This window comes from Carassius auratus, chromosome 32 (genome assembly GCF_003368295.1).
Source record: "Carassius auratus strain Wakin chromosome 32, ASM336829v1, whole genome shotgun sequence".
NCBI classification, from domain to species: Eukaryota; Metazoa; Chordata; class Actinopteri; order Cypriniformes; family Cyprinidae; genus Carassius; species Carassius auratus.
In genome coordinates this window covers 5,347,267-5,367,138 of record NC_039274.1, presented here as the reverse complement: position 1 = coordinate 5,367,138, position 19,872 = coordinate 5,347,267, and the positions used below count along the sequence as shown (strand labels likewise).

Here is a 19,872-nt window from a genome sequence, read left to right as displayed (position 1 = left end):
GCTACATTAACCACGCCTCAAACTTTTGCTATTGGCTGCACGGAGGGATGCAAACATATAGGTTGACTGACCAGTAGGACATCCTATCATTGCATTCAAACATTTTATGTTCCTGGGCCCTCAGACCACAGAAATTAATAAATAAATAAATAAATAAATAAATAAAAATACTAGATGATTAAATAAAAACATTAAGTATTGTTATTTATTATTAAAATCCATCCATCAATCCCAAATTCCTAATCCGCTTATACCAATTATCATAGGGTTATGGAATCATCATATTGCTTACAATTTCATCCACCTATGATGCAGACAGTATTCACATCAGCTATAGCACATCACTGCATATTGATGATGGCCAAATATGCAAAATAAATAAAATGCAAAATGTAAAATGGTGATTTTACAAGGATTTCTATGTTTAGCCGTCCTAACTGGTTAATATTTTGAAATGCTGTGTAACGTGATCTCTCAACTCTTGTTGTCATGAGTCTGATTCATCAGGGCCCTCAAAAGACTAGCCATGCATTTCTGTTTCCTCTTTCTCTATTTGGCAGCCGTAATGGAGTCCACCAAGTTCGTAGAGACAAGAGGCAAAATTTACCATCTCATATTTAACTGTTTCTACTGCACCGATTGAAAAGAGCATTCCTCCTCATAATCTGTAAAAGATTTGTTTCTGACTCCCCTTTCATCAGAGCAATGCGTTCCACCCTTCCCTCCCTCTCACCCCCTTTCTCTCTCTTTCAAACTTGTGTGTAACCTTTCTCTGCCCCCATTGTTTGGCTTTTGTTTGGCAACAGCTGTTGGGGTGGATTTTTTTTGGGTCAGCTGTGAGAGCTCCAGGCACAACAGGAGCAGATGGCGTTTTGCCCTGCATGAATGGAGAAACGGAGGAGAGGAGCTGAATAGAGTCTCTCTGAATGGTGTCTGTACAGCACCTGCCTCTTGTAGCTCCACACAGACATCATAGAAACATGGCCTGATCTACTACGGCTTCCTTACTGTCGTACAGAATTAGACACAGAGAGAGACTGATGCAGAGAGAGGTAGAGAGAGAGAGAGAGAGAGATGGAGCATGGCTTGTTGGGTTGTGTCCACATTTATTGATTTCTCTCAGACCACTGGAATAATGTGCCGTATAGCAAGTTTGAGTTATTGGATATGACACAGCATGCACATGTAATCTATCACTTTGGTCTCCCAGTACACTTTATCAGCTTTGTTGCTATAGTAACATGTGAGCTCAGTAATAGCTTACATTAACAGCCTAAGTAAGTCACAATAAAAAGCAATTTCAGAGAGTCAGGTTTCTCAGAAGAACACAAAGTCCACAGAATACTGAAGAGGAATTGGAAAGAGGTAGCTCAGGGGAAACGATATGGTTTTATATTCTGCAACTGAAGGAGATGGAATTTATTCTCTCTCTCTTTCTCTCTCTCCTTGAGACATCTGTCAGCTACAAAGTTTAGTTCTCTGTCACAACAAAGCAAATGTTCCTCAATCAATGCCAGCCCACAATGCAATGTTAAAATGAACCTCTGCCTGAATGTTAAAAAAATGTTACAGTAATATCAGTGCAGAAAAATTCCAGTTATGTGCAAACTGTTCTGAAAACCTAATCACATTGTTTGTGTTGGCCACAGAAACACTGACTGTACAATAAACGGTGTTTGGAGATTTCCTGGAGAGATCGTGTTGAGAACTGCTGGCTTTTTCCTGCCTGCGAGGTGAAACAGAGTCGTATTTCTGGGCTTGTTCACTTCAGTGATTTTGAAGCAGGATTGTTTGTTTGATGACCTTTAACTCTCAGAGTTGGAGTTTGAGAAGAGCTGAAAACTTAGAGAATAAAGTAGTTTGTGGACATCTCACAGCATTTCTTGACTTTGGCCATGCTAAAATGCAGTCCTTTTTATTCATCTAACCAATAAGAAGTGACTCACTCAGTCTATGGGATATTTATGTGCTGTACTGCAAATGAAAGCTCTGTGTATTCAAAGACAGCACATTCAGATGATTGTAGCCGCAGAGAACAATGAATAGATTTTGAAATTATACTCACTTAAATCCAGCAAGTTCATAATATGTAAGACATTTTATAAAATGAACTTGAAATTAAAATATTGAGGGCTTCATTGTATTCATCGCTCTAGTGGAAGCGTGAAATTTAGCTCCACAGAATAATCTCACTTGACATTAATAAGTGCGTATAAGTATCCTGCTTTAGCGAAAACTACTTTCTGGGAATTTAAACTTCAATTTAGTGCAGTTCTGCTGTTTCTGCCAGAGCTGAGAGGGCTGCTGGGAACATCTAGAAACCCATTTCATCTGTACTGGGGAGGAATCGGGCGGAAGCAAGGCTTTGATACAGGGGTGTTGAAAAACACATCATGTTCATCTGATTATCAAGGCAACTGACTACATCAACAAGTACTAATTGTGAAAACAACACTAAAAACATTTTTTGAATAGGAGCTTTTTTCTTCAGAAAGACTAAAATAAATAAATAGCTTACATCAACTAAAATTAAACAAAAATATTAGATGAAAAAAGGTGTTGCCTTGATGCTCTGTGTGATGTAGCATCAAATGACTCAAATTAAAACAAATTCTAAATGAATCAAAAGAAAGAAAAGTAAATACAAGAACGAGAAGACTAACAATTGAAAGTCAAGTTCTTTACTTGGCCTCAGACCCAGCTGTTAGCCTGTCGTTCTGTCGTCTGGGGAATCTTTCATACAAATGTTCACAGCAGCACCTAAAGAAAGTTTCCTCTCTCTGACTGAGAGGTCAACATTATTCAAACAAAAGCTGCCAGGGATCAGCAGGATCTTGCTCAAAGCTAGTCGGTGAAGCTCTTCACTCACTGCAAGGCCAGGTGTCTGAAGTCAGGTCAAAGGTTGCATGTGTTGTTTGGGAGCTGTGTGGGAGGGGGTTAGTTTTGTTAATGGAGGGCAAACAGCATGGACTACCGGACAGTGTTACTGATGTTCTGTGGCTAGAGATGACCTGTGCCCTATTCAAGTTCTACCCTGTTTGGTTATTGTTGCTAAGCTACACAAACAATGCCCACAGCCAGAAACTCTCCATCTGTCATGTAGCTGCTTTATCAGCGATTACTTTATCAGAAACCAAGAAACTGTATCAATGATCACCTGAAATTACAAATCACTATTTTTTGTGTGTTTGTTTGTTTTTCAAATTTCATAAGGTTGACAAGATTCAGTGAGGTAGAAATTCTTGGTTGTTAGCTACAAACATTGTTAGTGTCTTTTCACAACAGGCTTACAGCTTTGTCTTGGTAGAAAGTAAAGTATTATCCATGTTAAATATGATATGAAAATATAAATTATGGTCATTTATTTTCATGCTCCGATGAAAATTAGTCAAAGAGACCACAAGCTATTGAGGTCACACTCTCGGCCTCAGGACACAGACCTTTTGTCACACTGTTCCCACTGAATCTGTGTAGACAGCAGGGTAATGAAAGACACCAATCAATCATTGACTGATATTACAAAAATGGTACATTCACTATGCATATGACCTTTCCCTCTGTGTCTTTAACGCAGACTAAATCAAAATGCATGTGTGCTCACACACACACACACACACACACACTAAGAGTGATGAATAGCAGTGAAATATTAGGTTATATGCAATAAAACTACTGTCTGATTATGTGACTGTGGTTTGAACTAGATTCTATAGATAGACATCATATGAATACTGGAGGGTAATTCTAGTCGAGGTGGAATTTATGTTTGCTTTGAAGAATATATGGGAACATATTACTTTACTGATATATTTATCTGAAAATACTGTAATTACTCACCATCATGTCATTCCAAACCTGTATGGCTTTCTTTCTTTTGTGGAACATAGAAAAAACTATATTATGCATATTCATATATTGAAATATAAATAAATAAATAAATAAATATACACACACACACACACGTGTATATATGTATACATATATATATATATATATATATATATATATATATATATATATATATATATATATATAGATAGATATAGATATATAATTTATACGAAGTCTAGATGATGATTTTTTTTTTGTAATTCATAAATTCATAATCGCTCATGTGCAAACATCGTCGGCAGCTGTTAGGACGTTTAATCAGTTTTGGAAATATCCGCAAACCTTTATTTATTTATTCATTCATCACTGGGGTGTGTCAGAGTTCCAACCCTTGTTGTGAGATATTTATCCTCACTGAGACCATGCGGATAACAAGGTTTACCAAATAACAAGGTACTGCATGCATTATTGATGCTGCCCTCCATGAGACTGTTTGGAATAATAAGCGCTATTTCCCGGCCCCTCATTACCGGCTGTTTTTAAAGGATGTGTTTGGTCGCCATGGACACCACTCTTACATTCTATGCTTGGCAATCTTGGCTTTCTCCCTCCTTCTCTCTCCCCACTTCTAGCCATTGAAATTCAGGGCATGTGGGGTACTCGCTGTTTTTAATTTTCATTTCATCATAGGCGCTTTAAGACTGTTGCCAGCACTTATTTGCAGTTTTCCTGCAGACCTCTCCACTATACCCTCTGACAGAACAGATGCTGCAATTAATCAAAGAGTGAGAGTGTAGGCTTCTCTGTGACACAAAACCCGACTCAAGAGCCAATCACTGCAGCCTCTCTCATGCAAACTGCACAAGCATTCTCTAAATTAACTAATTGGGTACAAAATACAGATTGAGAATTCTATTAATGTGGAACAAGATATGCACAGGCACAGATTCCTTCCCTTCTGTTGTGTTGGGGTGTCTCTGTCTGGCGTAGCGTGTGAGATACCAACGCCGTTCAGCAGATAAAGGCGTTCCACTGTCCTCACATGCTTATTGTGCATTTATGATAATTAGCCTTTTGCTAATCCTACCTTCCCCCACAAATATTTGTGTCTGGGGGCTCACGGGTCATTTTTTTAAAATGTGGAAAAGGAGATCGGTGTGAACGGGCATGAAGGAAAACATAATTAGAAAAGGCACAGCATATTTGCAGAAATAAATAAAACCAAATATCTGAGTTGAAAAATAAAATACAACTGTATCCAATTTATCCAAAAAAACAGAACATTTTAAGTACTGATGTCTTTATTTTAAGTCTTTCATAACTAACAAGGACACATTGAGGAAATATTTTATACAAAAGTATGGCTAATATAATCTTTGAAATGAATCAGTTCCTTGAAATAAATATTTTTGATTATTTTAATTGCAAACAGAGACAGAGAAATATAATACAAAATTATGGCTAGTATCATGTTGTTGATGAAGGAATGCCTCTTTTTAATGTGTAGTTTTATTATTATTTTTTTGGATGGCAAAAATAAAATGACATGTATGACAGGTGGAGTTTCCAACTGACATGAACTGTATTTATTTTACTGTCAGGTTTTTAAAAGCAATTAATTTTGAAATGTAAGCAAAAATACAAACAGATGATTTGCTGCTACTGTAACTCATAAAAAAGTAGAAAAGAGCACTATGAGATAAAGCAGGTGACAGTTCAGCTTGCCAACGTCTGCATTTAAAGCCGCACATATTAAAACTTTACAACAAGAGGTATGAAAAATGTACAACTTCAATTTCTTCTATCTTACACCTGATAAGACTCCCATTTAACGGCCCTTGTTGTGAAATTTGGGGTATTATGAAATAAAAATACCCAACAGCCTAAATTCAGTAATTTAGCTTTTCCCCACATAAAATAAGTTTTCCTTACACATAAAAAACAAAACAAAAAAACATAGTCAATAAAATTTCTGAGGTAAAGATAATTACAGAGAAGGATTTTTGGAGTGCTGTTACTACATATGTTGGAGTGAATGCGCTATGAATGGTTTTGGCCAGAGGAGAATAACTCCAAAAACGTTCTCTTCTTTCCTAAGAACACATACAGCAGGTTACAGGTGTTTGGAGGTGTTTACAAAGGTGTTTGGAGACATGAGGACTGAAATGATCTATGGAAGCGTGTCAGATAGTCTAGCAAAACGCCAAGTGTTTACATCTTTTGTAAATTCACTGGAGATTGCCTGTTTGATAACACGGCATAAGATGGGTCAAACACCACTTGGTTCTAAAAGCAGGATGATTTGATTGAGAGCATCCCAACAGCGACTGTTAAACAGTTTCATCCATGGGGACGCCAAGAAGGATGATGGAAAAGGGAAGAAGAGAGGGTAGATTTGATGATACACTGGCCAGACAGTGCAAGAGCCATTCAGCATGTCTCTGATGGCCAGTTTAATACCAGTTCAGTTCATTTCTTTTGTGAAACAGTGACTTCTTTATAAATTCCACGTCCACAGAAATCCGGTCTTCCATTTTGTCTTGTGGTGAAAGAGAATCCAACCTCATAAATAAAGCTGTTAAATAAAACTGTCAGGTGTTTCTGTGATCATCTCTGAATGTTCTTCCCACGCCATCATGCGCTGACAGAGTTTAAACTCCACTACAGAAAGAGCGAGAGAGAGAAACCAAATGAACTAAATATACATACAAATGACTACTGGGCACACAAGTCTATCAACAGACCTCCCGGTAGCTCAGCCTATCTTATAGACAAAAAGATCCAGTTCAGACGCTTTGTCCTTTTTAACACATATCTTATATCCATCTAGAACAAAGGACAGTTCTTTGTAAAACATTCATATTTCTTACACACTTCTTAAGTGCAACTTAAAAAAAGCAACCTTGTAATGATGCTTTTCAATAACAACTTCCTTCTGGGTTTCTCGTGGAGTTGCGACTGCGGGTCCGAAGGCTTTTGGTTCAGTAGATGCTCACTTGCGACAGGACCTGCGCATGAGCCTGTACCTGCGAGGGGTGAGGCTGGGACGTGGGAGGGGGTGGCGGGCTGCCGAGAGAGGCCGAGTGCGGCGTACCGGGCGAGTGCTGCACAGGCGAACACTGCGACTGCGGGATATGCTGCTGCATTTGATGCTGCTGCATCTGCTGCATGTGCTGCATGTGCTGCATTTGCTGCTGCATCTGTTGCTGTTGCTGCTGCTGCATGTGGTGCTGCTGAAGCTGCTGCTGCAGGTGATGCTGGAAATGCTGCTGCTGCATTTGCTGCTGAATCTGCTGGTGGTGCATTTGCTGCTGCTGCTGCATTTGATGGTGCTGCAAGTGCTGCTGCATCTGCTGCTGTTGCATGTGCTGCTGCATGGAAGCGTGCCGTTGCTGCATCGGTGGACTCAATTGTGGTGACATGCCCGTCTGCGGACCACCCGCTCCCATCTGCCCCAGCAGCTGCGACTGAACGCCGCCGGGTGTCATGTTCTGATGAGCTACTGTGACTGAGGTGACAATCTGGCTGCTGCCGACACGCATTTGCAGAGGTTTTGGGGCGATGGCTCGAGGCAGGGCCTGCTGGAGTGCCTGTGCTGCGGCAGACATCGAGTGGTGCTGGGATAGAGGGGAAGGCAGCATGAGCGCTGGAGACAGGCTGGTGGAGGCGAGAGTCTGCTGCACCGAGCGGATCGTCTGGGCCTCCGCTGACTCTGCAGCAGCCTGAGACAGAAATAGAGATTGGTCAAATGAATTCTAGTACTCAACAGATTCTTTCTTATGAAGTGCCCTCTTCTTTATTAGTGCTGATCTGGTGACTGACTCGACAGAAAAGCTGTTCAGAGAAAATTGCTGCTGTCTTACAATTCTGATCTAAAGAACTTGCCAAGAGGGGAATTCATATTATTTAGTAGCCTAGAAAAAATATCTGAAATAAGTCTTGCACGCTAAAAATAACACACTTTACTGTTCAGACTTTCTGAAAAGAAGCTTTATAAATTTACTCAATCGCTGAATCTTCATAAATGTAGCATGAATCTCAAGTATTCAAGTAACACACAGTACCGCTAAACTGTCCGTAAAATGATCTTAATTTTTTATAGGAAGCAACAAATATGCAAATGTTCCCAACTGCCTGGCTGATACAGCGAGTTAATGAGGCATGATGAATCATAAGAATATCTCATTCTAATTCATTAGCTGTATTTAATGCTATTTCTACACCTAAAGTGTGATGGAAGAAACACATTCACAGTCACGTTTAAGTATGCAAGAGAATTCTGTTTACAGAAAAAAAAAAATCATACTTTAAAATCGTTTCCAGCTGGTTTTTAGAAGTTCAATTTGAGAAAAGCAATGAATGCACAATGAAATAAACACTGCTCCTAGTAATAGAAGAACTCCTGTTTTCAATTGCCTTTGAGCTGTCAGTTCTATATTTGGTGCTTTCAATGAAAACTTTACTGTGTAGAAGGTTTTTTTCTTGTGGCTAAGGACTGAAGGTGAAAGCTATCGAGTCTGAAAGTGAGCTAAACCATTATTCAGATATTGGTTAATAGCAATATAACAGAAACATAATGAATGGTGAACAAAAAAAAAAAAAACCTATGAGTGAGCTTAAGTCTGCAAGGAGCTGTTTAAACAGAAATCATCTTCACCTTTGACACAAGGCTAGCGCGGTACACTGCGAGAGCTTTCAGGTACTCCTTCTTTGCTGCCTCTGTTTTGCTTTTGTAAACCTGCGGAGAACAGAATACGTGAGGTGTGACAAACAGATAATTAGCAGAACATTGACTGGCAAGCATGAGCTTCACAACAGGGAGGAGAGCCTACAGGCTTCATCTCAGCCGGTAATAAAAAACTAAAGAAGGGTGAAAATATCAAGCAGTCTGTTAAAATACCTGACAAGAATCAATCTGTGCAAATCTGAGAGTAGAAATTCAAAACATTTGTTATTCTAGCGAGAAGACTCCACGACAGACAGCTCTATTCACAGAATGTTATAGATGATGTTCTTTGTGAGGTTAAAAATATATTTTGGTATTACACAGGACAGCAGTTTGATACCTGTTTCTGCTCCTCTCCCAGTCCATCCCACATAGAAGCTACTATCTTGGACACCTCTCCGAACGTGGCGTTAGGGTTCTGGCCTTTAATGGCCGCCTGGGTGTCTCTGAAGAACAGGGCATATGCAGACACTGGCTTCTGAGGCTCATTGGGATCCTTCTTCTTCTTTTTCTTGGGCGTCTTCGGCTTCTTACCTGCGTCAGGGGCGGGACGCTTTTCACCAATCACCTGATGGAGAGAGAGCAGCTTGCTATAAGACCTCACTGATTGAATGTTGATTTAACTCGCGATGAAATGTTATGATGAAAACACTGCATGGATTAAATGGCACTCACCCGGTTTCCTTCCTCTTGATCGTCTTCATTAATGGAGCTGGAGGGAGAGGGTGTGGCTGATTTGCTGGCGGGTGGGGATGGGGACGTGTGAGCAATGTTTGACCCGCTCATATTCAGCCCCAGCTGTGTGTTGATCTGGGACTGGTTGATGGTGGTAAGCTGGTTTTGTGACATCATGCCATTGGGGTTATGCATGCTAATGATGGAGCGCATCACCATGGTGGGGTTTGGAGGGTACTGACGGAGGTGGCTCTGACTGACAGCCTGCAGAGCAAACAGACAACAAAAACCTTTTTAGATATACACTACCGCACACATTTTTGGTGTCAGTACACTTTTTAAGGACACATTGTTACATTTCACAATATTGCATTTTCGATCAAATAATTGCAGTATTCTGTCAAAAACAAATGGTAGGCTATGCTTATGTTACAGTGCTAGACTCAGAAATAGATTGTTTTAAAAAAAAAAATTATATACGTATATATATATATATATATATATATATATATATATATATATATATATATATATATATATATATATATATATATATATATATATATATATATATATATATATATAATAGTACAGAACGTAATATTGGCCATTTGTAAGTTATTGGGCAAAACATATTAAAAAATATATATATATATAATAATTACCAGCTTATCTATATTAGCCAGAGGTTTAATATATTTGCAGCCTTCGGTTAAAGAAAAATAGAGTTAGTTCAGTGTAAAAAGAACAGAAGTCAAAGGAAAGTCCCAATCAAGACTAAAATAAAAGTGTAATGTATATGTATTGGGGGAGTTTGGAAGTGGGGAACCTGATGTGTTTTGCATTGACTGAACAGTCTCCAAAAGCAACCGGATTACAGAGCAAAAATCTACTCAAACAGCTAGAGAAAACCAAGAGTTCATTTGATCTCCTTTGTTCATTTTTCATTCTACATCAACTCTCTCTCTCTCTCTTTTTCACTCTCCATCTGGTATTCAGAGACTCAAACTCAATATCTGTATGTGTCAACACATCATAAAGCTGTGCACCTGGCCTTATTGGCCAGACCTGCTGAACCCTCTCCCTTAGTACAATATTCTAACACCTTCCCTCACACACAGATTACATTTTCTCTCTATTAATTCCCCTGGGTGCATGCAGCTTCGTACTGAATCCGTACCTAATCAAAAACCACAATCTACAAAACAATAGCTGTTTTCAACATCTGTTAGGGTGATTTTTTATTATTATTTTTTTTTAAAGAAACATACTACAAAAAATTGAAGCAAGGGAATAAATAAAAGAATCACGGAATAAATAAACAAATTAATGACAGAATTACACTGCCAAAGAAATACACATTTGCATTAGTTTCATCGCTAGAATGCAGGGACCGAGCCAGCAGTAGTCTTTCGTGTCAGACCTGTCTACTGTGATCATTAGTCATGACCATCTGTGTCTAACGCTTTAACACTAACAGTCAGCAATGCCCCGTACAAATCTCTATGAAATCACTACAGCATTCTCTATGAGTCAGTAATGTAAAGAGCGGAGAGAATCACAAAGATGTAAGGCAGCCTTTGAGGATTCATATTTATCATCACGGTCTCAGGCTGGGCTTTGTGTTTCGGCTCTCTCCCCCATGTGAACACATCGACATGATCCATGATTTGAACATGCAACATTTGTAAGACGACCATATGCCCACTTACTCTTTTTGAAGGTGTTTTTTTTTTTTTTTTTATGCACTGACTACATTAGTGAATGTAGTCCCGGAAACGGTCAGAACTGGTCTTTAGTTTCAGGAGCACTTTGATCTGGTCGCACAAAGCAGAACAGATGTGGAATTATTTCCCAAGGAGGATTATGAAAAAAAAAAAAAAAAAAAAGCTGTGATTTATTTTGAAGCATCTAATGATTTGGCAACATTATATTCCAAATGCCCAATGATCATACAGCAGAAAAAGAAAACATGATATGATTTACGTGTGATGATACATATTTATGTGTAGAATCGGTAGATGGAAAAGAAAGAATGATGAATGAAGCATTCAGACTAAATGCGCACAAACAGCAGTCAGCTTTTGCTAATAGCAGCCTTTGTAGGCAATGAAAGAAATGTGATTTCTGCCATCAGAGTGGTTTAGCTGCTAGTAAGAGTGAGTCAGTATCCGATCGGTTTATTTATGTCCCTGCTGCACACCCTCCATTTGCATTTTGATTGGAACATTGTCTGCTGACACACAGCTCACATCTACACAGATGCTTTTGATAGTCTTCATAAATCTGTAAATAACTTCTTATCTGAAGAGCAAAGAGGCCAGATGTGCCCTCTCCTTTCCTCTGTGTGTTTGCATGTGCTTGTGCAAATGTTGCTATTATTCCAGCAATCAGCCCATCTCAGCTGACTGTATTCCAGCAGAAAATAACCTGTTTCCCCTCATATCTATATTCCCCGACATACTTAACTACAGGCACAAAAGCTTCTGACATTAAAAGGCGGCTAAAAGAGATGCTGACCAAACAGCCACAACACACTGAGACATTAGATGGATGACTGTTTGGTTCGGCCTCAAACAGTATCCTCACCCCTTTCATCAAAAGCAGGAACCGCAACTAAACAGTCAAGAAAATATACTGGGACACACAAACACACACACACACCCCAGACCTATTTTTCCAGCATGTGTTCATAACCATAACATAACCAATACTGTTTTCAAATGATCAGGATAAGAATCTGAAGATGCCGTGTCAAAGGCTGAGAGTCTCGGGTCTGCTCTTTAAGATACCAGCCCCGGGACTCTGTGGGGGGTGGGAATGGAATTGGAGAGTTTATTAAAAGCAGCTTGGTATGAGCTGTTCCATGCTGAAAAGAATGTTAACAAGTTCAATTTCCATTCAATCATTCAGCGGAGCTCTTGGAAATGTTCCATAACAGAAAAAGGAGTATAATCATCTATATGGTAATTATGAGGATGAATCTTACAAGTTTGGCCAGTGTGAAAAGGTCAGCTCTATTATGAATAGTTTATCAGCCCCCTGCACATATTCACAGCTGCACTGGAAACTTAACCAACATGCTGCTTTATTTTTCAACCATTTATGGGCACCTGCATAACTGGCTCCTTAAAAAATATATAAATATGAGAAAATGGAAATTTGAATGCTTGCAGAGATCATGGTAGCGTGAAGATAAATTGTTTTCTGCTCATATTTCTCCTCCACCTACTCACTCTCCTCTCTCACCCCATCTACACGACACACACACACACATTCTCTCATTTCATGCAGCTCATATACTGTTCAATGCATCCTGTACGAATTGTACCCTTTGAAAAAAAGGGTCCAAAAACATTGTTCCAATGCCTTAAAATATATATATATATATATATATATATATATATATATATATATATATATATATATATATATATATATATATATATATATATATATTTAAATCTGCAACCAACCAATCTTTGCTCTCATCTCTTTTGCTTTCCTCCTTCCCTCCATGTCTCCCGTTGCACTATGGGTATTTAAAACTTGTTCAACATGATTTCATTTCATTTCGAGTACTGGCTGAGAAAACTAAATTACAGAATCAATCACACAGAAGGTCAGGTTGAGACTTCATTACAAGTATTGCATGCCTGCATGAATATCTTTCATTTCTTACCGGCCCAATATGTCACAATGGCTGTTTGACAAAAACAAGAAAAGAAAAAAAAGAAAAAAGAAAAAAGAAAAACATGAAGGTGAAGGGGGAGGGAAAAAAATCCACTTTCAGAGATTGATGTACAACTGATGTCACAACTACTCAGCTTGGAGATAAGATAACAGAAATGTGTAAAGAGAAAGAGTGGGGGAGAGAGGAAAGTGTGTGTGTGTGTGTGTGTGTGTGTGTGTGTGTGTGTGTGTGTGTGTGTTTGGTTTTGGAGGAGACTAAAAATATAGTTTCTGCAACACTGGTCATATTTTTCATTTTATTCACAGACACAGCAGTCAGACCCTCATCGGTCTGTGAGGGATCATGTTTTAAAGACAAACTGATCCACTGTAGATAGCTTCGAATCCCACAAACATCTGCTCTACACAAATACACTGCTTGTTCATTATATTTTTCCTTTAGGAAATGTATGCATAACAAAGGAATGTCAGCAAAAGTAATAAACCACTTTTAGATTATTACTATTGCTTTTCAGTTCATGCACACTGTTTCTAAACCTGTTCTGCACAACCTCAAAGAGCACCTCTCCTGAATTAAGTCTAAATAGATGAACACATACTGTAAGTTGCATCTTTATCAGTTGCTGACTACTCTGAGATCCAGTCAGAACCCAGATTCCAGTGAGTCTCAAACGAGATGCAGGAGCTTGTTAGGAGAACAGATTAAATAAATAATGACTTCACATTCTGAATCCCGCCAGACTTCATCACAGCTGAGAAATCGATTTTGCCGAGCTGGGTTTGGCCAGCAGCATCTGTGGATAACTTCGCCTGACATACGTGGAGCATTAGAGGAATAGTTTGCCTTAATGCAGAAACACAAAGAGCAGATGAAACTAGCACAGGTACACCGTTCCGTTTTGATCCCTAAGTTGCACTTAAGAGTTGGAATAGATTTATTTTGAGGCAATGTTTACATTTTCTTGACATACATTTTTGTTTTATTCTTGTGCTGACCGTCTGTCATAAATATTACAACAACTGGATCCCGAGTTGTATTCAATACTCTGTCTTTCTGCATTAGATGTGAAATTATAATTTTCAAACACATCAAACTGACTGAAGGACAACGCTGGAGGTTACAATGCTAACTTCTGCTAACCCTTAGCGAGTCCTTTATAATTGTGAGGCATTGACTCAAAGGCACGACACTGTCTGTACCAGTCCCAGAGAGCAGGACAAACTGAGATCAATTCCATTAAGAGGAGAGAGACAGAGTATTTCAGGAGGACAATGAGTGATGAGCGATAGAGAAGAATCAGAGGGACGGTCACAATGCCACCAGGCACAGAGCAGAGTGCCCTCATTCTCCCCCAAACCCGCTAATATAGTCCCCACACAATCAGAACCACTGTCTGCAGAAAGAGCTGCTAAAGAGGAATAATGTTGGGAATCAAATCTAATCCCTTCACAGCGCAGTGAGAACAGGCCGCGTTGTAATTGTGTCAAGGTTCCGTTTTTCTTCCGGATGCATACGAGCTTAACTGACCATGAAATGAAAATTCTTTAGGCAAAAAAGCCTTCCGGCGGTCACTTATGCAGCACAGATATTTTAAAAGCTGCAATTATTTTACTCGCCAGCAGCATGGATGGCCAGGAAAAGAGCAATAACATTTGATGGTGCCTATCCATATTGGAATATAAATAAGGATATATTATTCCACATATGTATACATATTCCACTGTAGGTTAAGGGAAAGGAAGGAAGTATTCCAAAAACAGCTAAAAATCTGCAATATTCATGAAACGTCTAAAAACTGAACCATCAAAAGCATGTCAACGCATCATCTGCTGGCTAATGCCACTTTGTCTCCTTTTATGTATTGAAATTTCACTGATAGAGATTTCATTTCTATAATAGCGGTTTTTAAATATCTAGTCTTGCCATGGCATTTCCAGTGCTTCCTCTTTGATGAATCCATGTCTGTGGCATTTAGGAGCCATTTCTCTATCTGAATTAACAGCCATAAAAGCTTGATCATAAAACATGATTATTATGAAGCAAGCGCTTGCCTAGACCATTATTTTATCTTACGTGTTAGTCATTACAGCAACACAAGGTTAAAAATAAATATATTCAGCTAAGCTAACCAATTTTGTTGCTGGCATTATCAATCTGTTGTCTTTTCAAATGATTGTCCTTTACTAATCCTCATGTTGTTCTAAACAAATAATAACCTTTATTTCTTCCATGGAGCAAAAATATCGAAACTTTAAAAATATATACACTGCTTGTTCTTTTCCATGAAGTCACATCGAGCAAGGATTAGAGCTTTTAGTCTTCAAGAAGGTTGGAAAATAACCATTAAAATGCCATTACCCTACAAATATGGTCCTCAAAAGTGGTCCATATGACTGTAATCCAGGTCTTATAATCCCACACAATGGTTTGTGTGATGAACAAACCAAAACTGAAGTTTTTAATTAATGATGATTGTCTAATCGAGTGAGCTGATAATACTACCAGACCACAGACTCTGATAGTTCAACCTTAGAACCAAATTAGTCAGATATTTAAATTAACCATTTAGCCCATTTCTGTGAACTGGACAAACTGATTATGAAGAAATGCGACCCAAAAGAACAGTTTGATCAAGGATTGAATATTGTTACACATCTCATAAACTTACCAAGGAGACCTAGAGGGGATGTTAAATTTATATTTATAGATGGAATATCCCTTTAAGGCTTTATCAACAAATATAAATCAAGTTTTATAACAAGAGCACGTTGCATCAGCCACCTTGATTTGTTTTGCACATAATATCTTTGTCAACCTTATTTCCATTTAGAGACATACCTGGATTTAAATCCACACTTTAAATCCAGGAGGATCTAAAAGCTAAATGTAACTGCCAGTAAATTATGTTGTGGAAATATAATTTGTGTAGATTTTGGCTTTGCATAACTACTGCCTTCAACATCTGCCAAACATTAAGATCTTTAAAATGTCCAAGCAAATAACCAGAGAACAACCAGACACTTACCCTTGGATGTCCATTGTTGATTTGTCCTTCATGCTCCATCATATTTCTGGAGATGGTGATTGAGGGCAGCTCCAGGCTCTGGGGTGGGAACTGAGGGGTGAACAACCCTCGATGAGAGTTGGGGTGGTCAGGTATCCCAGGGAAAGCTGAGTCCACCTCCTGGAGACCCATACCAGGCTCGGTCTCGGGAGGAGGGGTGATAGGAGGTATTTCAAACTCCTCATCACCTAGACTTGGAGTATGAAACGTCTAAGAAAAAAACAAAGGAGAAAATCGGAGATTTATTTTGCCCGAAATCTGGAAAGGTCTGTGAAGTTGAAAACCTGAAATCACTATGATGTGAATAGTATTAAAGAGAACACTGTAGAAATTAAATATAGCCTACTGACTTCTCATAAACATGTGTTAACACAAATTAATTTGAACAGCATAAATTTTATTAACGCGTGATTAATGCAGCACACTTTTTTAAAGGTTTCCGGGGGTCCTTAAAAAGTCTTAAATTTGAGAAGGGAGACGATATGGCTTAATGTGACTTCAATTAAACTTCAAAAGATGATGATGCACAATTCAAAGTTATCTGTTGTGCATTCTGCTGGCAGAGAATTAATCTGCATTTTCAATAAGCCAGTCTACTGTTTTTGTTCAGACCAATGCTAACATCCACCCAGGTTTTTATGCAGCAAAGACACAGTTGTAAATGTGCATCATAAAAATCTATACAATTAAGGCAGTAAAACATTTTATTATTATACTATTATATGTTAATAATAATAATTAATTGATAATAATTGTTTAAATTAATATAATAATGGATACTTTTGACTTTTGATTCAATTTATTTAAAATTGTTTTAAAAACTATTTGTTATTGTGAAAACCTGTATCTGATTTCTTTATGCTCTGTGTTGAGTATGGTTTCAGTAATAATAAACATACATTTTAAACATTTAATTTCAGAACTGTGAAGTATCTGTTGACCAGAGCAGAAGCGATAACAAAACCTATTTATAGGGCCCTATGAAATCCGTTTTTATTTTTTCTTAAATTCCGTATTATTTTTTTCCAACTTCCGTTTTTTCTGTAAAAAAAAATCCGGATTCTGTTTTTTTTTTTTTTTTTTTTTTCAACTACTTTTAAATAGTTCAGTAAAAAAACATGTGTAATATCTAATTAATTGAAGTCATGAAACTTTACATTTTCAGATCAGTTTAACAAAAATTATTTGTTTAAGGCCCTATTAAATGTTTAAATTTTTCCTCACCATATTTTTTTATTGTTACCAAATTATGTGTTTAAGCATGTCTAATTATTTGAATGCATAAACAACTTTCTTTTTATTGTATTTTTTACTTAAAGATGCCTTATGAACTTTTTTCCTCAAAAATTCTATTATGTATTTATTTATTTCTGGTTATCAAATGAAGGCATAAAACAATATAATGTATCTTTTAATTATTGAAAATTAAGCAAACTTTATTTTTTGGCAAACAAAGGGGATTTACTATGAACATTAAAACATGGAAGAAATGTTGTGATTATTCCTTTAAAAAAAAATAGTTTCATTTTAGTAGTAGTAATATAAGTAGGCTATAATTCTACTGAAAAATAGTTATATTAGTAAATCAGGTTATTTTCCTTTAGTGATGTCAACATAATTTTCGCATCTGACTGACCGATTATTCCATATGTTTGACAGTTGTGATGTTCAAATAAAGCTTGCAACATGCCAGCACTAAATCTAAAGCTCAAAGTATCCTCTCATGCAGTTCTGCTGCTCAAGATGAGAACAACCATTTGTCTTCAAATCAAACCGGACTTTTATTTTGACCGGTCGCCGTAAATACCAGTTCTGTGTATGTGATATGACACTAGTTTTACTCAAATCAAACAGTCAAATACTCCTGAAGGGACTCTCAGAGCAGTTCTGGAGATGTTGTTAATGTGTTTATGTCCTAATTTAGTGAGACAAAAGACGCTGAAATCACAGCGAGCGTTACACGATCTTCAGTTTGCGTGTAATAAATGAAACCGCGCGTCTGCTTCATTCATTACCAGAGACGCAGAACATGCAGGATCCATATTTAAAATCGACATTTGCAGCTTAATATTTACACACACTAATCCATATCGCAATTTGATTAAAATGTAATGACCTACTTTTGATTAATTCATTTAAACAATTGGCAAATTCCGTGACATTCTGTGTTAAACTGTGAATTGCGTTTTTATGACTGGATTCCGGGGATTCCGTCCGTGGTTTGCGCATTGCAGAAATCCTAGGGCCATATTTTTAATACTTGTACAAGAAATGGATGTTTATTCTGACCAAACCAAGCATTCTCCATGAAACATGATGTGAAAAAAGATGTCCGACTCTGAAATGCAATAATGTGTGACTCTTACACTAGCAGGACAAAATAAAAGCTGCTTAATTCAAGCTGGATGATGTTGTCTGGAGGAGAAAAGGAAGTGCAGGGAATGATGGGTTTAGAGAACATTCACACGGATTTTGGCTGTCCAGAAGTGTTGCACTTTGTTCTTCTCAGTTGCACCTACAAATCTGCTCATCAAACTACCAAATCCCTCCGTCGGTGGATTACAGTTCATCGTCACACTTAATTTTCTTATGTTGACTACCTGCTCTGGGCTTCTAATCGAGGAATTCACTAACCTCCACTCCTCACTCTCTTTTTCTTTGTTTCTTTCTTCCCGTCTCCCTCAATTTCTTGCTTTATGTATTCAGAACCTCTGGTTTTGTGTCCAATCCTGTCTCCATCTTCACATTAATAATCTCAATGTGCTTCCTTCACTGTCTCGGAAAACATATCAACATCATGTCAACACACCATCCATCCTCTGAAGCTGCTTGTCTTTCTTCCTGCTATTCTCTATATCTTATCTTTCATATTCCCACTTCCTTATTCTCAACCTTCTGTCTTTCCAGTTTTATTCTTACTCTTTTGTAAAAGCATAATGTGCACAGGAAATATGGCAACACATTTTTATTTCATTAGCGCATATTAATGTTCTTATTTTAGAGCAAGTATACAGACACACAAAATACACTTGGTGGGACTATCCATTGACTTCTATCTTTCTTATATTGAGTTAATTGTAACTTATAAAAACCTTATTGCATTTTAGATTTGAATGTATATACATATATTTTTTTTTTATTAAAACATCTTCTTCAAAGCCATTGGCTGGTGACAATGTGGGTGATTTAAGGGTTCCTTACTATCCTAATGGGGACATTTTAGTGTGTAGGCAAAACCTGACCACCATCCCCCCATCCACACCCACACACACACATATAGAGGCTCAAAGCTCATTCAATGCCTGTATGATGAGATCCAGCCGAGGGGTAAGGCTTATAATCAGCTCTTTTTCGTCACCTCACCCTCTTATTTCATTTTTTATGTGGCTCCATTCCAGCATTTAACTTGCAGCGTTTTTTCCACAGCTGTGAGCAACGGATCTTGTAAAGGCAGTGGTGTGTTTTGTCATAGTGTGGGCCAGGGGCTTGCAGTGCCTAACACATGTTCACATTACCTCCAACTAAAGCCATTAGTGGCCAGCCCAGCTCTGTTTCCCAGCTCTCCATTAACACACAAGCTACACACTTATTTTCCCTCCCCGTGGCATTGGAGTAGTTAACAGTGTGTTAATCAAAACAGCAGCATTGAGGCATTAATAATAAAAATTGTGTCATGAGATAAGAACGCTTCGGATATCATGCACATGGCAGTGATCACAAGACATCACTGACACGGAATTTAAAGGCCAACAGGGAACCAAAATAAAAAAAGAGAGAAAATACAAGGTTGATAAAATAGAGGGAAACAGGACGAATAAATGATAGCAAAGCAGAGAAAACAGGAAGAGAGAGAGAGAGAGGGGGGCTCTTTTCATTTACTTT

The 19,872-nt window shown here is 38.0% G+C and overlaps 1 protein-coding gene across 1 annotated transcript in view; it reads right to left on the bottom strand.

Annotated features, from left to right (window-relative positions):
• Positions 1-5,391: 5,391 nt before the first annotated feature.
• The window catches only part of LOC113051412 (TOX high mobility group box family member 3-like), a 47,886-nt gene continuing 33,405 nt past the window's right edge, over positions 5,392-19,872 (bottom strand). Inside the window, exons 3-7 of the mRNA XM_026215154.1 lie at positions 15,952-16,200; positions 9,233-9,496; positions 8,898-9,125; positions 8,489-8,569; positions 5,392-7,553 (exon numbers count right to left, since the gene is read on the bottom strand). Of these exons, the coding sequence (XP_026070939.1) occupies positions 6,813-7,553; positions 8,489-8,569; positions 8,898-9,125; positions 9,233-9,496; positions 15,952-16,200 (1,563 nt within the window). The 3' untranslated portion in view covers positions 5,392-6,812. The remainder of the gene's footprint in view (positions 7,554-8,488; positions 8,570-8,897; positions 9,126-9,232; positions 9,497-15,951; positions 16,201-19,872) is intronic.